Here is a 20,476-nt window from a genome sequence, read left to right on the forward strand (position 1 = left end):
GTTAGTAATGTTTCACCCCTTGAATTCTAAAATCGTGCATGACAGACCATGAAATCCTACATTGCAACAAATTTACCCCTTCTTTTAAGCATTGAGCTATAATATAAAAAGGAAGTGGGTTATTTTGGCTAAATATTAAGCCCGTCCTTATTTATTCTAAATATTGTTTTGCTTTCGTCTGGGTCATAGTCTCATAGAAGATAAAAAGATACACCAACCAGTAAAAGAATATACATTTGTGCTTTTTCTTTCTTTCATTTCAATTTTTTTAGGATAAATTACATTGTTGCCCTCTCAACTATGACGTTGGTAACGTTTCAACCCCCTGAATTCTAAAATCGTGCATGACAAATCATGAAATCCTACATTGCAACAAATTTACCCATTCTGTTAAGTATTTAACAGATTTTAAACGTTCAATGCTTATGTGGGATAATATTTAGGCATAAAAGTGTAAAATCATTTTGAAGTCGTTATTTCAAATTGGAATAATCACACCAATGTTAACAATAACTTCATGTCAACTCAAAAAAAAAAAAAAACATAAACCCAGCTCGTGCTTGATCTGTGGCTTTTCTGACGGAACTAGTGATTCCATACCAGTGATGTTTTCCGGGCTGAGTCTGGTGCTTGGAATCGGACTGCCTTACATTGTTGCTTGGAATCAGTTATATCTCTCTCTGCTTTCTTCCTCTCAAATTAATCCATATCTTAAAACCATTGCTAATACACCCACAAAATAAACCTGTCAAACAAACCCATCGAACCAAGTGCAACAAAATTATCATAACATCCTTAAGCCTTCTCTAATCTTTGGTTTCTAATTCCCGTAAAGACATTGAAATCTTAAACAATTTTTTTTCTTTCCTTGAAAACACATTTATGGAGTCACAACAGTTTTGGCCATATTACACTTACCTCTTCGCCAACAAATTAGCCAAACGGGGCCATGAAATCTCATTCTTTATACCAACAAAATACAGTCCAAGATCCCCCAACACTTCAACAAACTCCCAACCTCGTCACTGTCGTCTCTCTCTCTCTCTCTCTCTCATCATGTTCTGTTTAAAAAAAACAGTCGAGGGCCTCGAGAGGCGAAGCGCGGTGAAATGGTCGATCTCCATCAACCTAGTCCTAGGCTGATCTTCGCTAGCCTGAAGAACGGATGGATTAATCTCTGTGGCTGCGACAATTTGCTGAACGATCTACAAATTACCATGCTCGTGAGTCGCGACCTTCGCACCTTTGATCGAACCACAAATTGTGAATCGATCTTGCTGGCTTGCCTTAGTAAAAATAATCGTAAGGGTTTTTAGGGTCAAGAAGAAGAAAAATGGGAGAGAGAGGAAGATAAATAAAATTTTATTCTTATTTTACTTTATAAGGGTATTTTGGTACTGTCACAAAAATAAGTGGTCACATGACCAAAATATGACAAATAACTGGACGTCCGTCAATAAAATTTAACAAAAAGGGGTAAATTTGTTGTAATGTAGGATTTCATGGTCTGTCACGCACGATTTTAGAATTCAGGGGGTGAAACGTTATCAACGTCATAGTTGAGGGAGCATCAATAATGTAATTTATCATATTTATGTATGTATCTTCGTGTTATATGAATTGTGGTTGATGAAATATATATTGAACATATAGTATATGAACGGTGAACCCAACATGTAAAGTCCCACCATTTGAGATCGGGGCCGAGATGTTTTCGTGTGGCCGAGTGGTCTTTGTGGCTGTGACGTTCAGATGGCTGAGAGCTCGGTCATGGTCTTCGTCTTCAAGGAGCCGACTATGTTCGCCATCACCGAGCTGGGCAAAGTTCATTTTTTTTCCTTCCTCTTTGTTCATATTTCTGACCGTGCGAGTGGTAGAGAAAAGAGGTTTCAAGTAGTTTTTGTTTCTTTTTGTTGTTTGTTTTCGTGTCTGAGAGTGCTCAAGTCAGAGAACGTGGGGAAGTGAGAAGGCAATTGATTCGGGGTTGGCCAAATTATAGCCCATACCATGGCTTATAGTTGACGAAATAAAATATATTGAACATAGTATATGAACCCAAAAATAGTCCCACATTTGAGATTGGGTGACTTCATTTACCCCAACATGGTTCTCACTTTTGGTTGCAAAGCCGTAGATTAGACACAAGACATTCCACCCGGTCCGAGACGATCTCCTCAGCTCTTGCTTCTATCTTTTGTTTTCTGTTCTGTTGTTGAGTTTCTCCATTTGACCAGCCTTGAGCAACGGCCAAATGGGAAATCTTCTCATCATTTATACATTCTCTTTGAAAATCTTCCACATCTTGGCGGTAAAGCAAGCGGACCCCACATTTTCTGACTTGCATTTGGGTATCTGTCTTGACACCAAGACGGTTTTTAACTCCCGCGACTCTGAACGACACCTGCGTTGCACCAGAAAAAATATCGCTGCAGTCCATGTGAAAGGATTGCATCACAACATGATCATGTTTTCCCATCCGCTTGGGCAAAGGCCGGTGCGAATTCGTGATGATTTCTCCCTGTTTGGTGGAGAAACGCGATTCCCACACGAGGCTAGCTCCGTCGTCAATGGAATCTGTGTGGCATATAATGGCACACGCTGCAAAGCCTATGAAATTGGGGTCATAGCACCCTGGATTCACGGTCACCGAAGATCCATCACTTTGATTGCAAAACCACTTCGACATTTCGTCCCCCGGAAACCAAATGTCAACTTCCCGAACATGTGGGGGCAACTGAGATAAATCAATGTTAGAGCATCTAACGGAGTTAAAAAAAGGTTGTTTTGATCAACATTGTTGAAAACCACATTCCAATAGTGTCATCTTCTATGCATAACACCAAATTAAAAATTCAGATATACTATTTACACTAAATTTAGCATGGACAATATTATCATCACTCGCTGTATTAAAGATGGGTCCCACTTTTTAAAGGAATAATAGCACAAAAATAGAATTTAAAATTACACCATCTCGAATGGACAATATTTCTATAAATGATAAATGGCACAAATAATCTCTGACATTCTATGACCATGTCATTTTTGTCTTCAGTATTTTTTTTAAGGATAATTTTAGTCCCTACCTTTTGTAGCCTTTTGGTCTGTTTCGAATAAGCAAATTTTTATAACGAAATTTAATATCTAAACAAAGATAAATAGTTTTTTTAATATAATTAACTTCGTGTCATTCACCGCATTTTAAGTTGATAAGGTAGTTGAATTTTCTAATTTAAAAAAAAAAAATTAAAGATTAAAATGTGGCAATCATAAAATTAGAGACCATTTACGCCAATAAAAAGCTTTATAAATAAATAAGATCGTATATTATAGTTTTTATTCTTTGGTGCATTCTAATTTTTATTCTAAGAGTGGGCACAATACATAGTACATTTAGCACAATTTTTGGCACTCTATTGGAGATGGTCATGGAACAAAAAAGATCGTACTGTCAAAATTTCATTGTATGTTTCAGTATAAAAAAATAGCATTAGTTCTTCCTTGGGGTATTCGCTTTGTAAAATTAATTTATCCATGTCTAAAAAAAAGAGAAGTAAGTACCTTTGGTTCTGATGATACCAGTATATTGTTCCCAGCCAAAACTCTGCTCTGAAATTCAGCATCTACGTTGATGCGATCGAGTTGAAGTTGTTCTGCGAATGTGATCCATGGCTTCCAAGCCCTCTCCAATGACGCACAACTTTTTGCATCGAAATACTTTTGTAAATGTTGTTCAACACAAGTTATTTTAAGTTCTTCGCACTGAACATTTAGATCCAAAAGCCTCTCCAGTGACATACAACCACTTGCATCGAGACACTTTCTTGATAATGGAAGCTTCAAAGAGAATTTGAGGTTCGGACATCCATTTATATTCACCAAATCGAGAGACTGCATACTGAAGATCGTGTCTGGAAGTTTCTCGAGACTTTGACAATGCTGTAGGCTAAGAGTATGAAGACCGGTCAGATTCTCAATAGATGGGTGCAATTCTTTTATCCCCATCCCATCCAGCAAGAGTTCTTCTAAACACTCCATAGGCTCCAAAATTTCAGGGAAGTGTTCCAACTTTGAGTTCTCTTTAATAGAAAGAATTTTAAGAGACTTGAGCTTGCATATTGTACTGGGAAGGGTTTTTATGCCGTAGCAACAATCTAATTGCAGCCTTGTAACGCGAGTGAGATACTCAATGGATACTGGAAACTCTTCTATCTTTGTCCTAGAAATGTCTAGATACATTATATTGCTTGGATTGGGAAGCAATGGAAATTTGTCGATGCTCGAGCAGGAGCTGAGATCCAAGTGCTTGAGATTTGAGGCACGAGAGAGATCGATGAGTTGATTCAGGTTCTTGCAACTCTGGAGAATCAAGGACTCGAGATTTGAGAAGCAAGAGAGATCTGGGAGTTGAACCAAGCTCTGCATACCAGCGAGATTTAAATGTGTGAGATTTGAGTTGCGAGAGAGATCTGGGAGTTGATTCAGGTCGCAGCAACCACTGAGATTCAAGGACTTGAGATTTGAGTTGTGAGAGAGATCGGGGAGTTGGTTCAGGTTGCAACAACCAGTGAGATTCAATTCCTCGAGATTTAGGTTGTGAGAAATATCTGGGAGTATATTCAGATTGCGACAGCCTTGGAGATTCAAGGAGTTTAGATTTGAGTTGCGAGAGAGATCTGGGAGTTGATTCAGGTTGCAGCAACCACTGAGATTCAAGGACTTGAGATTTGAGTTGCGAGAGAGATCGGGGAGTTGGTTCAGGTTGCAACAACCAGTGAGATTCAATTCCTCGAGATTTAGGTTGTGAGAAATATCTGGGAGTATATTCAGATTGCGACAGCCTTGGAGATTCAAGGAGTTTAGATTTGAGTTGCGAGAGAGATCTGGGAGTTGATTCAGGTTGCAGCAACCACTGAGATTCAAGGACTTGAGATTTGAGTTGCGAGAGAGATCGGGGAGTTGGTTCAGGTTGCAACAACCAGTGAGATTCAATTCCTCGAGATTTAGGTTGTGAGAAATATCTGGGAGTATATTCAGATTGCGACAGCCTTGGAGATTCAAGGAGTTTAGATTTGAGTTGCGAGAGAGATCTGGGAGTTGATTCAGGTTGCAGCAACCACTGAGATTTAAGGCCTTGAGATTTGAGTTGTGAGAGAGATCCGAGATTTGAGTCAAACTCCTACAATCAGTGAGATCTAAGTCCTCGAGATTTAGGTTGCAACAACCAGTGAGATTCAAGCTCATGAGATTTGAGGCATGAGAGAGATCTGGGAGTTGATTCAGGTTGCAGCAACCACTGAGATTCAAGACTTTCAACTCTTGCAGATCCTATATGAAAAGTAAAATGCTTATGTGATTAGTCAGGCGCAATGAGAGAATTTTACTAGTTTTTAAGGGTAATTTGTAAAAATGCACATAATTTTGAAATAAAAACTTAATTTGACCTATTAACGTACATATACAATGAAATTTTTCACAAACAATGGCCACTAAATTTGTGAGATGGTTGAACTTAGGCTCTTAGACATTTTTTGCTCCTTTTTATTAACCGTCATTCATAAGTCATAACTTTTTTTTTGAAAAATTGAGCGTTCCAAAACAATCGACCACTTTAAAGCATAAGTGTTCGGAATTTATTTCGTAATTGAATGCATAATTTCTACACTTTGGTTGAAGATATGATCGGAAGTTTTTGTGGGCTATGATATGAATGCATAGAATTAAGAGTTCAGTGAGCTGAAATAATTTAAGAGTGAAAGTGCAATTACTTGAAATGCTCAGGGCCACTGGTGGTGATAAAAGACCTAGAAATAATACCTTGTATTTGTTGTTCCAAATTTGTTCAAGTTTTTCACCATGGATGGCTAGCTCGCAAAGATTCTTCGGATTAAAACTCTGTGGCAAGGATTTCAAGGGGCAATGATTCCACCGGAAATATCTCAGAGTAGGCGGAAGAAAATCAAGATCTTTACGGAACACAAGTTTCCTTTCACCCAAAGGATCAATAGAGAGAAACCATAGATTACGCATTTTTTTAAAGACCAGAGAGCGTATGGCCAATGAGTCTCTTATTTCAGATCTTGACATACACTTCAAGAGAACTCCTTGAATTTCTTTTGTTCCCTGACATAGTCCATACAAAAAACAAAATTATCAATTAATAATTCTCAACACTAAAAATTTTGATGCACGAAAGATCTTGAGCATGACTTACCCGATTCTGTTCCAAGACATTGCAAATATCTGTAGTGGACCACAATCTACTGCGCTCTCCCGGATCATTTGATTGTTGAATAACAATTCCTTTGCCCATTTTTTGGATCAAATCATGCATCCGGATCTCACTGTCGCTTATAGTTATGAGAGCCTTATCAATGAGAACACTGATTCCAATAACCACTCCGTCATGTTTATACCCAAGTATAGTCTGCACAGAATTCTCATCTCCGTCTTTGAAAAAGCACGCGATATCAAGAAATATGTCCATTTGTACCTTACTCAGTCCATCGTAGCTCACTTGCAATACGTCCTGGACTTTGCGCAGTGTTGACTCCATTTGACTTTTCCACTCTTCGATGCTCTTTTTAAGCAAGCATTCGCCCACAACCGTGAGAGCCAACGGATTGCCTTTGGCATATTTCTCGACGATTGTCTTCGCCAACTCCGAGTATCCCTCGGCTGGAGATTCCTCTTTGCGAAACGCCTTCGAGCGAAAGAGCAGATGAGAGTCGCTGAAACTCAGTTCCTCAATTTCGTGTATTTTCTTGGCTCCAATATTCTTCAGCACCTGCTTATCTCTGCTCGTCACGACAATTCTACTACGCGGACTTAACGAGTCACGATCTATGGCCAGTGTTTCCAATTGGTTTGCATCATCGACATTATCAAGGACTAACAGCACGTCGGCGGCTCTGAGTCTTTCCTTTTCTGAAGCGGTGACACTGCTTAAGTCCTTTTGATTCAACAGTTTGGAGAAAACTCTATTTTGTAAATCCGAGGGTTGGTGCTTCTTCACTTCTTCCCTGACGTTTTCAAGGAAAAAGGAACGAGAAAATTGAGAAGAGAGTCTGTTACACAAGACACGGACGACTCTCGTCTTTCCTATGCCTCCCATTCCCCAAACGCCGATGACTCGATTGTCCTCTTTTTCCGAGCCGATGCATAACAAAGACTCGAGCTTTTGCATATTTTTTTCAGCTCCAAATAGATCTTTTGTGCAATCAACAGAAGGTATAAGCTCTTTTAGTTTGTCTGTGACGGTTTCAACAATATTTTTTACCAAGTGGGATCCGGACCTGACATATGCGTAAGTAACACATAACGACAGTTAATTAAATTACCCAATTAAAAAGAAGCAACTATTAGTTTGAAGGAACTGGCTCCATATATATATATATATATATATATATATATATATATATATATTTCCTTTAATAATCATAGATGATAGAGAAAAAAAATCGTTTAATATCTAGAGTTCAAGATTATTTCAAGTACTTTTCAACAAAAAAAATAAAAAAATTAAAAGAAAATAAATTAAATTAAATTGCAACTATAGGTCGTCAAGGTAAAAAAAATTACTAACAATTCACCTCTTGTCAGCCGAACCAAAACCGGATAAATTCGCAGTGGATTCCAGAGATTCTCGCCACTTGGCCACCTTTGCCGAGTCATTTTTGAAGCGTATTTCATGTTGTACAAATGCATCTCCAAAGCTTCCCTTTTGGTGCCGTATGTTGGTGGGCTCCACTTTGTAGAACACCGGAAAAACACGCTGTTTTTTGTCTTTCATGCAATGGACGACATGGTTGAGCTCGTCCAGACACCACGAAGACTGGGCATAGTTCTCTGAGAACACAATCACCGCGATCGCTGATGCCTCGATCGCTTCCAAAAGCACAGGCGAGATCTCGTCTCCTTTCTTGAGGTCCTCCTCGTCTATGAACGCTTTTATTCCTTTTTCACACAAAGCATCGTAAAGAAAGCTGGTAAAGTCCCATCGTGTGTCCTCCCCACGAAAACTGATGAAGACGTCGTACTTTTTTACAGAGCTACTCGAAGAAGCCATACGGGAACGACGACTAATATCTACCGTTTTTTTTTTATAATCTGAAATGGCTAAACGATAATCAAAATAGATAGAGAAAAAAAAAAGATTAGACTGACTTCGTCGGTGTGGCTAGTTTTATTTGAGAATATTCTCATAACTTGCTCTGCTAATCAAAGAGAAAGTCAACACAAAAACATCAGCGCCTCTGTATCTCAGAGGCCTCAACTTGACCTTCAATACAAAAAATAAAAAAAAAATAAAAAAAAAATCAGAAAATCAAGAAGTCTAATTATATTTTTCTTATTTTTTATGTGGAAATGAGAAATAAATGGCTGTCTCACCAGCGGTGTCACATAAGCCCAAGTTGACAATACTTTTTTACAGAGCTACTCGAAGAAGCCATAAGGGAACAACGACTAATATCTACCTTTTTTTTTTAAATCTGAAATGGCTAATTAACGATCATCAAAATAGATAGAGAAAAAAAAAAGATTAGACTGACTTCGTCGGTGTACGTGGCTAGTTTTATTTGAGAATATTCTCATAACTTGCTCTGCTAATCAAAGAGAAAGTCAACACAAAAACATCAGCGCCTCTGTATCTCAGAGGCCTCAACTTAACCTACAATACAAAAAATAAAAAAAAAAATCAGAAAATCAAGAAGTCTAATTTTTTTTTTCTTATTTTTTTATGTGGAAATGAGAAATAAATGGCTGTCTCACCAGCGGTGTCCCATAAGCCCAAGTTGACAATACTTTTTTACAGAGCTACTCGAAGAAGCCATACGGGAACAACGACTAATATCTACCTTTTTTTTTTAATCTGAAAAGGCTAAACGATCATCAAAATAGATAGAGAAAAAAAAAAGATTAGACTGACTTCGTCGGTGTGGCTAGTTTTATTTGAGAATATTCTCAGAACTTGCTCTGCTAATCAAAGAGAAAGTCAACACAAAAACATCAGCGTCTCTGTATCTCAGAGGCCTCAACTTGACCTTCAATACAAAAAATAAAAAAAAAATCAGAAAATCAAGACGTCTAATTTTATTTTTCTTATTTTTTATGTGGAAATGAGAAATAAATGGCTGTCTCACCAGCGGTGTCCCATAAGCCCAAGTTGACAATACTTTTTGACAGAGCTACTCGAAGAAGCCATACAGGAACAACGACTAATATCTACCATTTTTTTTTAATCTGAAATGGCTAAACGATCATCAAAATAGATAGAGAAAAAAAAAATATTAGACTGACTTCGTCGGTGTGGCTAGTTTTATTTGAGAATATTCTCATAACTTGCTCTGCTAATCAAAGAAAATGTCAACACAAAAACATCAGCGCCTCTGTATCTCAGAGGCCTCAACTTGACCTTCAATACAAAAAATAAAAAAAAATCAGAAAATCAAGTAGTCTAATTTTTTTTTTCTTATTTTTTTTATGTGGAAATGAGAAATAAATGGCTGTCTCACCAGCGGTGTCCCATAAGCCCAAGTTGACAATACTTTTTGACAGAGCTACTCGAAGAAGCCATAAGGGAACAACGACTAATATCTACCGTTTTTTTTTTAAAATCTGAAATGGCTAATTAACGATCATCAAAATAGATAGAGAAAAAAAAAAGATTAGACTGACTTCGTCGGTGTACGTGGCTAGTTTTATTTGAGAATATTTTCATAACTTGCTCTGCTAATCAAAGAGAAAGTCAACACAAAAACATCAGCGCCTCTGTATCTCAGAGTCCTCAACTTCACTTTCAATACAAAAAATAAAAAAAAATTAAAAAAAAATCAGAAAATCAAGAAGTCTAATTTTTTTTTTCTTATTTTTATGTGGAAATGAGAAATAAATGGCTGTCTCACCAGCGGTGTCCCATAAGCCCAAGTTAACAATACTTTTTTACAGAGCTACTCGAAGAAGCAATACGGGAACAACGACTAATATCTACCGTGTTTTTTTTTAATCTGAAATGGCTAAACGAACATCAAAATAGATAGAGAAAAAAAAAATATTAGACTGACTTCGTCGGTGTGGCTAGTTTTATTTGAGAATATTCTCATAACTTGCTCTGCTAATCAAAGAGAATGTCAACACAAAAACATCAGCGTCTCTGTATCTCAGAGGACTCAACTTGACCTTCAATACAAAAAATAAAAAAATATAAAAAAAAAATCAGAAAATCAAGAAGTCTAATTGTTTTTTTCTAATTTTTGTATGTGGAAATGAGAAGTAAATGGCTGTCTCACCAGCGGTGTCCCATAAGCCCAAGTTGACAATACTTTTTTACAGAGCTACTCGAAGAAGCCATACGGGAACAACGACTAATATCTTCCCTTTTTTTTTTAATCTGAAAAGGCTAAACGATCATCAAAATAGATAGAGAAAAAAAAAAAAGATTAGACTGACTTCGTCGGTGTGGCTATTTTTATTTGAGCATCTTTAATGGTTTCTTGCTTAAGAATTGTAGGGATTTGCTTGCAAATATCAAAAATGTTTAGCTAGTTGCTTAACCATTGTTTTGCATATTGGCTATTGATTTAGCTAAGCAAATCTAAGCAAATTGGCTAATTTAAGCTAGTTGCTTAACTATTTAGCTCTAGAAAATCTATGTGGCAAAAATACTATTTAGCTAAGCAATAGCCTAAGCTAAACCATTAAAGATGCTCTAACTTGCTCTGCTAATCAAAGAGAAAGTCAACACAAAAACATCAGCGCCTCTGTATCTCAGAGGCCTCAACTTAACCTTCAACACAAAAAATAAAAAAAAATTAAAAAAAAATCAGAAAATCAAGAAGTCTAATTTTTTTTTTTCTTATTTTTTTATGTGGAAATGAGAAATAAATGGCTGTCTCACCAGCGGTGTCCCATAAGCCCAAGTTGACAATACTTTTTTACAGAGCTACTCGAAGAAGTCATACGGGAACAACGACTAATATCTACCGTTTTTTTTTTAATCTGAAAAGGCTAAACGATCATCAAAATAGATAGAGAAAAAAAAAAAAGATTAGACTGACTTCGTCGGTGTGGCTATTTTTATTTGAGAATATTCTCATAACTTGCTCTGCTAATCAAAGAGAAAGTCAACACAAAAACATCAGCGTCTCTGTATCTCAGAGGCCTCAACTTGACCTTCAATACAAAAAATTAAAAAAAATTTAAAAAAAAATCAGAAAATCAAGAAGTCTAATTTTTTTTTTCTTATTTTTTATTTGGAAATGAGAAATAAATGGCTGTCTCACCAGCGGTGTCCCATAAGCCCAAGTTGACAATACTTTTTGACAGAGCTACTCGAAGAAGCCATAAGGGAACAACGACTAATATCTACCGTTTTTTTTTTTAAATCTGAAATGGCTAATTAACGATCATCAAAATAGATAGAGAAAAAAAAAAAGATTAGACTGACTTCGTCGGTGTACGTGGCTAGTTTTATTTGAGAATATTTTCATAACTTGCTCTGCTAATCAAAGAGAAAGTCAACACAAAAACATCAGCGCCTCTGTATCTCAGAGGCCTCAACTTGACTTTCAATACAAAAAATAAAAAAAAATTAAAAAAAAATCAGAAAATCAAGAAGTCTAATTTTTTTTTTCTTATTTTTTATGTGGAAATGAGAAATAAATGGCTGTCTCACCAGCGGTGTCCCATAAGCCCAAGTTAACAATACTTTTTTACAGAGCTACTCGAAGAAGCAATACGGGAACAACGACTAATATCTACCGTGTTTTTTTTTAATCTGAAATTGCTAAACGATCATCAAAATAGATAGAGAAAAAAAAATATTAGACTGACTTCGTCGGTGTGGCTAGTTTTATTTGAGAATATTCTCATAACTTGCTCTGCTAATCAAAGAGAATGTCAACACAAAAACATCAGCGCCTCTGTATCTCAGAGGCCTCAACTTGACCTTCAATACAAAAAATAAAAAATAAAAATAAAAAAAAAATCAGAAAATCAAGTAGTCTAATTTTTTTTTTCTTATTTTTTTATGTGGAAATGAGAAGTAAATGGCTGTCTCACCAGCGGTGTCCCATAAGCCCAAGTTGACAATACTTTTTTACAGAGCTACTCGAAGAAGCCATACGGGAACAACGACTAATATCTACCGGTTTTTTTTTTAATCTGAAATGGCTAAACGATCAATAAAATAGATAGAGAAAAAAAAAAAAGATTAGACTGACTTCGTCGGTGTGGCTAGTTTTATTTGAGAATATTCTCATAACTTGCTCTGCTAATCAAAGAGAAAGTCAACACAAAAACATCAGCGCCTCTGTATCTCAGAGGCCTCAACCCTCTATAGTCTTCTTGACCTTCAATACCAAAAATTAAAAAAAAAAAATCAGAAAATCAAGAAGTCTAATTTTTTTTTTCTTATTTTTTTTTATGTGGAAATGAGAAATAAATGGCTGTCTCACCAGCGGTGTCCCATATGTGGGTTTATGGGACACCCGCTGGTGAGACAGCTATTTATTTCTCCTTTCCACATTAAAAAAAAAATAATAATAAAATAAATAGACTTCTTGTATTAAAGGTCGACGAAGTCAGTCTAATCTATTCTTTTTTTCTCTCTATTTTGATGATTATTTAGCCATTTCAGATTAAAAAAAAAAAAGAACGGTAGATATTAGTCGTCGTTCCCGTATGGCTTCTTCGAGTACCTCGGTAAAAAAGTACGACGTGTTCATCAGTTTTCGAGGCCCGGACACACGATGGGGCTTTACCAGCTTTCTTTACGATGCTTTGTGTGACAAAGGAATAAAGACCTTCGTAGATGAGGATGACCTCGAGAAAGGAGACCAAATCTCGCCTGTGCTTTTGGAAGCGATCGAGGCATCGGCGATCGCGGTGATTGTGTTCTCAAAGAACTATGCCCAGTCTTCGTGGTGTCTGGATGAGCTCAACCATATCGTCCATTGCATGAAAGAAGATAAGCTGCTTGTTTTGCCGGTGTTCTACAAAGTGGAACCCACAAACATACGGCACCAAAAGGGAAGCTTTGAAGATGCATTTCTACAACATGAAATACGCTTCCCGGCAAAAGTGGCGAAGTGGCGAGAATCTCTGGAATTCACTGCGAATTTATCCGATTGGCGTTCAGCTGACAAGAGGTAAATTGTTTTTAATTTTTTACCCTTTAATTGCGAGAATCTTTGTTTACATATAATTGTTTCCTAAAAACCTTGAGATTGAACCTTACGATATCTAGAGACTGCATCAGATTTAGATAAAGAAGAAACTTACAATCTTTCACATAGTTTGTGAAATAATGCTTATATTATTTTATTACATAAAGAAAATTATAAGATTACTTAAATAAATAAATTAAAGGACTAAAATAAAATAAAATTAGGTGACGATTGACCCCGTTGAGACCACGTAGGTCCGTCCTTGGTCAGTAAACATCAAACCTTAGTTTTGAACTTATTTATAACTGCCGTGATTTAGGTTTTGAACTTATTTATAAATACATTATGTTTAATTTACATTTATCAGGTCCGAGTCCGAGTCCGCGCTCGACTTAGTAAAAAATATTGTGAGATTTGTCATGGCGAAACTACAAGACCGTATACCTTCTAATGATTCTATGAAGGATCTGATTGGAACTGAAAACAATATGCTGAAGATTGAGTCAGCATTATGTATCGACTCGACGAACGAGGACAAGAGTCGTGTCGTTGGCATTTGGGGAATGGGTGGGATTGGAAAGACCACTCTTGCCCATGCCTTGTTTGAGAAGCTCTCTTCTCGATTCTCTGGTTCCTCTTTCCTCGAAAACGTCAGCGAGGAAGTGAAGCAGCACCGACCCTCCGACTTGCAGACGAGAGTTTTTTCTCAACTCTTGAATGAGAAGGACTTGGGTCGTGTTACCGATTTCGATAAACAAAGACTCAGTGGCGTGAACGTGCTTTTAGTCCTTGACAATGTCGATCATGTGAATCAATTGGACTTTCTGGCTAGAGATCGTTCATGGTTCGGTCCAGGTAGCAGAATTGTTGTGACAAGCAGAGATTCCCAAGTTCTCAAGAATATTAAAGCTGATGATATATGTGAAGTCGAGGAACTGAGTTTCGACGATGCTGTTCGGCTCTTTCTCTTAAAAGCTTTTGGAAAAGAAGGATCTCCGGCCGAGAAATACTCAGGGCTGGCAAAGACAATGGTCAAGAAGTATGCCAAAGGCAATCCATTGGCTCTCATGGTTTTGGGTCGGTACTTGTCTTCAAGGAGCATTAAAGAGTGGGAAAGCGAAATGGAGTTACTAGACTCAATTCCAAACCAAGATGTACTCAAACTCATATTGAGAGTGAGCTATGAGGGACTGAGTCTGAACCACAGGGACATGTTTCTTGATATCGCCTGCTTCTTTAAAGCCGAATATATGAACTATACGCAGAGAATACTCAGCTACAAATATCCCGGAGTAAGAGTGGTTAGGGAAATCAGTGTTCTCATAGACAGGGCTCTCATAACTATTAATGACAGGGATGAGATCTTGATGCATGATTTGATCCAAGAAATGGGCCAAGAAATTGTTTCTCAACAATCAATCGATCCGGGAGAGCGCAGGAGATTGTGGTCTACATCAGATATATGCCATGTCTTGAAAGACAATCGAGTAAGTCATGCTTATGATCAAGATGATCATTTACATATTTATTCTAGCATCATTAACTTTTAGTCTCATGAATTTCTTTTTGCAATGGGTTATTATCAGGGAACAAAAGAAATTGAAAGTGTTCGCTTGAAGTGTATGTCACCATTTGAGATAACAGATCCACTAACCATAAGCCCTATGGTGTTTAAAGAAATGTGTAATCTATGGTTTCTCGATATCAATCCTATGGATGAAAGCAAACTTCTGTTCACCAAAGATCTTGATATTCTTCCCGCTACTCTGAGATACATCCGGTGGAATTATTGCCCCTTAAAATCTTTGCCTCAAAGTTTTAATCCAAAGGAGCTCTGCGAGCTAACAATATGTGGTAGTAAGCTTCAACAAATTTGGGATACCAAACACAAGGTATTATTTTTAAGTATTATTGCCGGTCACTGATACCACCTGACCTGACAAATCAAGTAATGTCATTAAAGCAAAAATTAAAACCATGATTCGCAGGCTATTTTTCCTTGTTATTAGTAAAATTCCTCTTTTTATTAACAAATTAAAGTAAAATAAAAAAAAATGAGTAAATCACATCTTTTTTTATAGGATTTGCAAAACTTGAAAGCCTTGGATCTCAATGCTTGTAAGAGCCTGAATCAACTTTTGGATCTCTCCCGCGCTTCAATTCTCGAGGACTTGAATCTAAGCTCCTGCTCGAGCATCGACAAATTTCCATTGCTTCCGAATTCGTGCAACATAAAGTCTTTACGCATGTCTGGGACAAAAATAGAGGAAGTTCCCGCATCAATTGAGTGTCTCACTTGCGTCACGATATTGTGTTTAGATAGTTGCTATTGGCTTAAAACCCTTCCAACTACCATCTGCAAGCTCAAGTCTCTTAAAATTCTTTCTATGAGAGAGAGCTCAAAATTGGAACACTTCCCTGAAATTTTGGAGCCTATGGAGTGTTTAGAAGAACTCTTGTTGGATGTGACGGGGATAAAAGAATTGCACCCATCTATTGAGAATCTGACTGGCCTTAAAACCCTGAGCCTACAGAATTGCCAAAGTCTCGAGAAACTTCCAGACACAATCTTCAATATGCAGTCTCTCGTATCAGTGAACATAAATTGTTGCCCAAAGATCAAATGCCTTCCTAAGCTTCCGTTCTCAATAAAGCGTCTCGATGCAAGAGGTTGTAAGTTACTGGAGAGACTTTCGAATCCATCGACTGCATTCGCAGAAGGTCCTCAAGTCAGCCATGTCGAACAGGAGTTTGACTTTTCTGATTGCTCGATGCTTGATCAGGCAAACATAGTGACTGAATTTCGTATCAGAGTTTTTGCTAGGAAATTTGTTCCAGTATCATCAGAATCAAAACGATTAAAGGTATTTTCTTTTCTTTGGTTTTAGGCACTCCGTTGGAGTATGATTTATGTGCTAATTTTGTTTGAACAATCCACTAGAGATGCTAATAATGCCTTTTTCTTGTACATTAGATGAGCCCTGTTCCCGGGGTTGGCATTTGTTCACCGGGGGGAAAAATCCCAAATTGGTTTTTCCATGAAAGCGAGGGATCTTCAGTGACCGTGTCGCTACCTGAGGGGTGGTATAACTCCAGTTTCAAAGGTTTTGTGATGTGTGCTCTCATTTCATTCGACAAAAGCTCTAGCTACCCACGACTTAGTCTCGTGCGGAAATTGCGTTTCACAACCGAGCTCGGAGAAATTGTCGCGAAGTCGTACCAATTACCTTTTGAGATGAACCCGATCAGTGGCTGTGATCACGTTCTGATGCAATACCTTGACGCGGACTGCAGCGACGTGTCTGGTGCAGTGCAAGTGTCGTTTGATGTCTTCAACAGAGAATCGAAAAGTGGGTTGATCGACACAAAAAGCCAAGTGAGAAATTGTTGGGTCCGCTTGCTTTATCGCCAAGATGTGGAGGAATTTCATAGGTCAAACAAACTTGGGTTAGATGCTGTAACTAATGATGAGGTTGAACCAACTGAGGCTAGGTAATTTCTTGTTCTTATCTTATTTAATTCGTATAGTATATTTCTTATGTTATTTATTTTCAATATAAACTTATAATTATTTGAATTTAATCTTATTTATTATGAAAATAATACATCTTGTTTTCAGCATAACATGTACAACGAAAATTAATTTTTCATTAATTATTTTCCATAAACAAATTCGGAAAAACTTTTAATAGAAAAGGGCAATACCGAAAGAAAAACTTTGGTTTAATTGCCACATCATCATAATTAGTTATTTAAACAAAAAAAATCTCGAAACGTTAGCTATTTAGAAACTCTTAACGTTTCATGTGGCTTAGCCCGTGTAATTATTCTTTGTTTAATTAAAAGAAATTTTGACTACTTTTCAAAATGAGGGTGACCTATTGGTATGGCGGCGCAAAAAAACTGGTGAAACCATAAACCGGACCGGACCGTTGGTTTTTAGACAAGTGATCTAGTTTTTAATGGTTTAAAATTTCATCGGTCCGGTCTGGTCCGGTTTGTACTTTTAAACAGTCCAGTCCAGTCTAAAATTTTCAAACCGAAATTTAGAGTGAACCGGACTAATTACTATTTTTTATGTCTAAAATGGACTTGACGAATTACTATTTAAGAAAAATATAAATAAAAAATGATAACATAAAACGGTCTGGTTTAAAATAGTCTAACTGTCTAAAATGGTCCAAAAAGTATCGTTACTCATATAATTTCCACAGTTTGAGCATGTTCTCGGACCCTCCGAGCACGTGCTCAGACCCTCACAGTAAAATTAAGAAAACGTGACCACATCATAATTTAAAATAACTGCCTGAGAATACGTGCTTAGCGGTTAACTTATCAAAAATAACCACCAAGCCCCTCGAGCGTCGCGCGCATGTATTTTTCTTGCGGATGAGCCTGTTTCAAATGGGCCTTGGCTCCTTTTGGGCCTAGAGGGGCTTTTTAGTGGCCCGGCCCATTGGACCTCAGAATTCGGAATTCGACGCAAGTCGTGCTGAATTTAATACTTTGGGTTTTTTGAGAACGACCGACAACATCTCCTATGTACCAGATTCGATCTTCAACTGAGCTACTCATATACCTAATGATTCTCCTCACATGAACAGACACTCTGCGAGATGAAGACGTCATCTGCTTTTATCTCACCCACAATGCTCATTATGAGTTCTCTCTCTCTCTCTCTCTCTCTCTCTCTCTCTCTCTCTCCCTGTTTCAGAATTTGTTCCATAAACTTCTGTAAACTGTCATCATAATAGATATGAGCAATAATAAAGTTTGACCTCATGTGTTTCAAAACCATATTCTTCTTGTTTTCTCCCCCTCGAACATAGCCATGGTCGATTAAAATGTGATAAGCTTCCCATACCACACGCGAAGCACTTGTTGCAGCTCACACAATTCTTTATGAAATCCCCGCTTGGGTTGAAGAATAGGTAGTCTTGGAGAACTATGTCCAGAATAATCCTTGTTCAAGCTGTGAACAGATTCATCATCACATGAGCCAATAAATTTATCTTGAACGTATTCATGAACAACAGTCATAGAAGAACTCGGCTCGGTTTGGAATGCATCATCACCCTTCAGTCAAGGAATGCCTCTTACAAAACCACCACCAACATCTTTCTTCATATTCTTCAAATTCAGGTGCCGCATTCTCTTGTGCCAGAGATTCATCTCATCAGACTTGCGCATCAGACGTTGTATGAGAAGTTGTTTGACCAACTTCCAATAGATAGTAGTTATTAGACGATCTGTACCATTTCACTGATCATGCTTATCAAAGGCTTGACGGGCTCTTGGGGTGAACTTTACATGATATTCATTATCACACAGTTGGCTGATGCTCATAAGATTTTCTTTCAACTCATATGTATGATATTTAGACCCTGTTAGGTCTATATATGTGTATATGTGTATCAGTTATATTCAGGTAATACGTTTGACTATATGAATCGGTCAGCATTATGAATTTAACCATACTCGGCCACCACTACTAGGACAAAAAAGACATCTACACGAGATAAAATTTGTGTCTAAAGCCTCTAAAGTTGTATTTATTTCTTGAACTGATGTGATTAATTTCAAGTTGCGGCTGATGGTCCGTGTTTAAAAAAATTGACGCGAAAAACTATTATTTTTATATGATCACGAAAAAGTTTCAGTAAAACATAATCTTACTATAATAATTAACAAAAAAATTTGTTTAGTACGAGAACCTAATTGATTAACCGCGACTTAAATTTAGATCTTACAACAACGATTTACGGATGGCAAAAATTATGTTATAAATGTTATTACTCGATGGTATTTTGGAAATTTCAAGTACGTTTTATAGCTCTAACTTTTCTCTTTAAATGACATGTGCAATGATATTCTTTGTAGACTGCACAGAGGATGTAAATACGATTCTCGAATTTGGGTTCATTGTGAAATCTGCAGCATCAAAATTGACCTTCGATAAATTTGTGTCTTTATTATGCGTATTGTGATTCGTTTTCTGGTTTTAGGTTGAATCTTGGGCTCAAATCCTAACATTTATTGTGTTTTTATGGTTGAGTTCTAATTTAGTTGGCCTTAAAAAAAAATTGAACAAGTTATTTAAGTGTTTTGTTGATACAGTTTATTTTAAAAATTAATCATTTTTAAAAAGCTCTAAAATGATATAAAGTTAAATGCTATGTTACTTAAATTAGTAGTTTGATTACGTAGGTGTGTTAGAGTTGTTAAGAGACTTCGGACTAAAAGCCAAAAAAGGCTTTATGATATATATATGTATAAAATATAAATATCTCAAGTTGCAGTCCTTCTCTCCTTTTTTTTTATTTTGTTTTTATATATAAAGAAGGTCATTTGGAGATTGGAATACACCATGAGCCTTTTCTTTTCGCCTTTACATGTCTGATAAGAAAAATAAATAAATAAATAACCTTGATATTTGATATTTTTGGAGGTTGATCAACTTAATTATGGCGTCCTCGAGTACCTCTGTCAAAAAATACGACGTCTTCATCAGCTTTCGAGGTACGGACACGCGCTGGGGCTTTACAAAGAGTCTTCACGAAGCTCTGTGCGATAAAGGAATAAAGGCCTTCTCTGACGAGGACGACCTCGATAAAGGAGACCAAATCTCGCCTCTGCCTCTAGAAGCGATCGAGGCATCGGCGATGTCAATAATCGTCTTCTCAGAGAACTATGCCCAATCTGGGTGGTGTCTGGATGAGCTCAACCACATCGTCCGTTGCATGAAAGAAGATAAACAGCGTGTTATACCCGTGTTCTACAAGGTGGAGCCCACGGACATAAGACACCAAAAGAGAAGCTTCGAAGTTGCATTCTCAGCACTCGAAACACGATTCGGACACGACTCGGAAAAGTTGAAGATGTGGCGGGAATCTCTGAGAACCACTGCGGATTTATCCGGATTGAATTCGGCAGACGCGAGGTAAATTGCTCGTATTTGATATCCTTGATAAATGGTTTTAGTTGTCATAAACCTTAAGTACAGCTTTTAAATGATTATCTGGTATATTATACATATAAGTTTCTTAAAATAAAATTTATTGACTACAATTTATTTACATTTATCAGGTCTGAATCCGAGTTGATAAAAGAAATTGTCAGGTCTGTCATTGGAGAGTTAAAAATGATACCTTCCACTTCTAGTGATGATAAGAATGGTCTTGTTGGAATTGAAAGCATTTTGCAGAAGATTGAGCCATCTTTATGTATCGACTCGACGAACAAGGACACTCGTGTCATTGGCATTTCTTCGAGTACCTCCGTAAAAAAGTACGACGTGTTCATCAGTTTTC

The 20,476-nt window shown here is 37.1% G+C and overlaps 3 protein-coding genes and 1 pseudogene across 4 annotated transcripts in view; 2 read left to right on the forward strand and 2 right to left on the reverse strand.

Annotated features, from left to right (window-relative positions):
• LOC149394391 (uncharacterized protein At4g37920-like) overlaps nt 1-20,476 on the reverse strand; it is a 78,236-nt gene that overhangs the window by 48,561 nt on the left and 9,199 nt on the right. The gene's annotated exons all lie outside the window — the stretch shown is intronic.
• On the reverse strand, nt 1,920-8,107 carry LOC149394394 (uncharacterized). The gene is made up of 5 exons (XM_089617006.1): nt 7,593-8,107; nt 6,215-7,295; nt 5,818-6,123; nt 3,562-5,328; nt 1,920-2,734 (listed from the first exon to the last, which is right to left on the reverse strand). The coding sequence occupies exons 1-5, from the start codon at nt 8,066-8,068 to the stop codon at nt 2,111-2,113; spliced, it is 4,254 nt and encodes a 1,417-aa protein (XP_089473132.1). The 5' UTR covers nt 8,069-8,107; the 3' UTR covers nt 1,920-2,110.
• Nucleotides 12,664-16,054, forward strand: LOC149394395 (disease resistance-like protein DSC1). The gene is made up of 4 exons (XM_089617007.1): nt 12,664-13,148; nt 13,534-14,653; nt 14,753-15,058; nt 15,248-16,054. The coding sequence occupies exons 1-4, from the start codon at nt 12,682-12,684 to the stop codon at nt 16,052-16,054; spliced, it is 2,700 nt and encodes an 899-aa protein (XP_089473133.1). The 5' UTR covers nt 12,664-12,681.
• LOC149394396 (toll/interleukin-1 receptor-like protein pseudogene) lies at nt 16,324-20,469 on the forward strand (annotated as a pseudogene). Its single transcript, XR_016299746.1, has 3 exons — nt 16,324-16,658; nt 19,615-20,106; nt 20,253-20,469. The product of XR_016299746.1 is annotated as a toll/interleukin-1 receptor-like protein pseudogene (transcript).

The sequence above is a fragment of the Urtica dioica genome, chromosome 6, assembly GCF_054948205.1.
Source record: "Urtica dioica subsp. dioica isolate 48M chromosome 6, U.dioica_male_clone48M_v1_H2, whole genome shotgun sequence".
Lineage (NCBI taxonomy): Eukaryota > Viridiplantae > Streptophyta > Magnoliopsida > Rosales > Urticaceae > Urtica > Urtica dioica.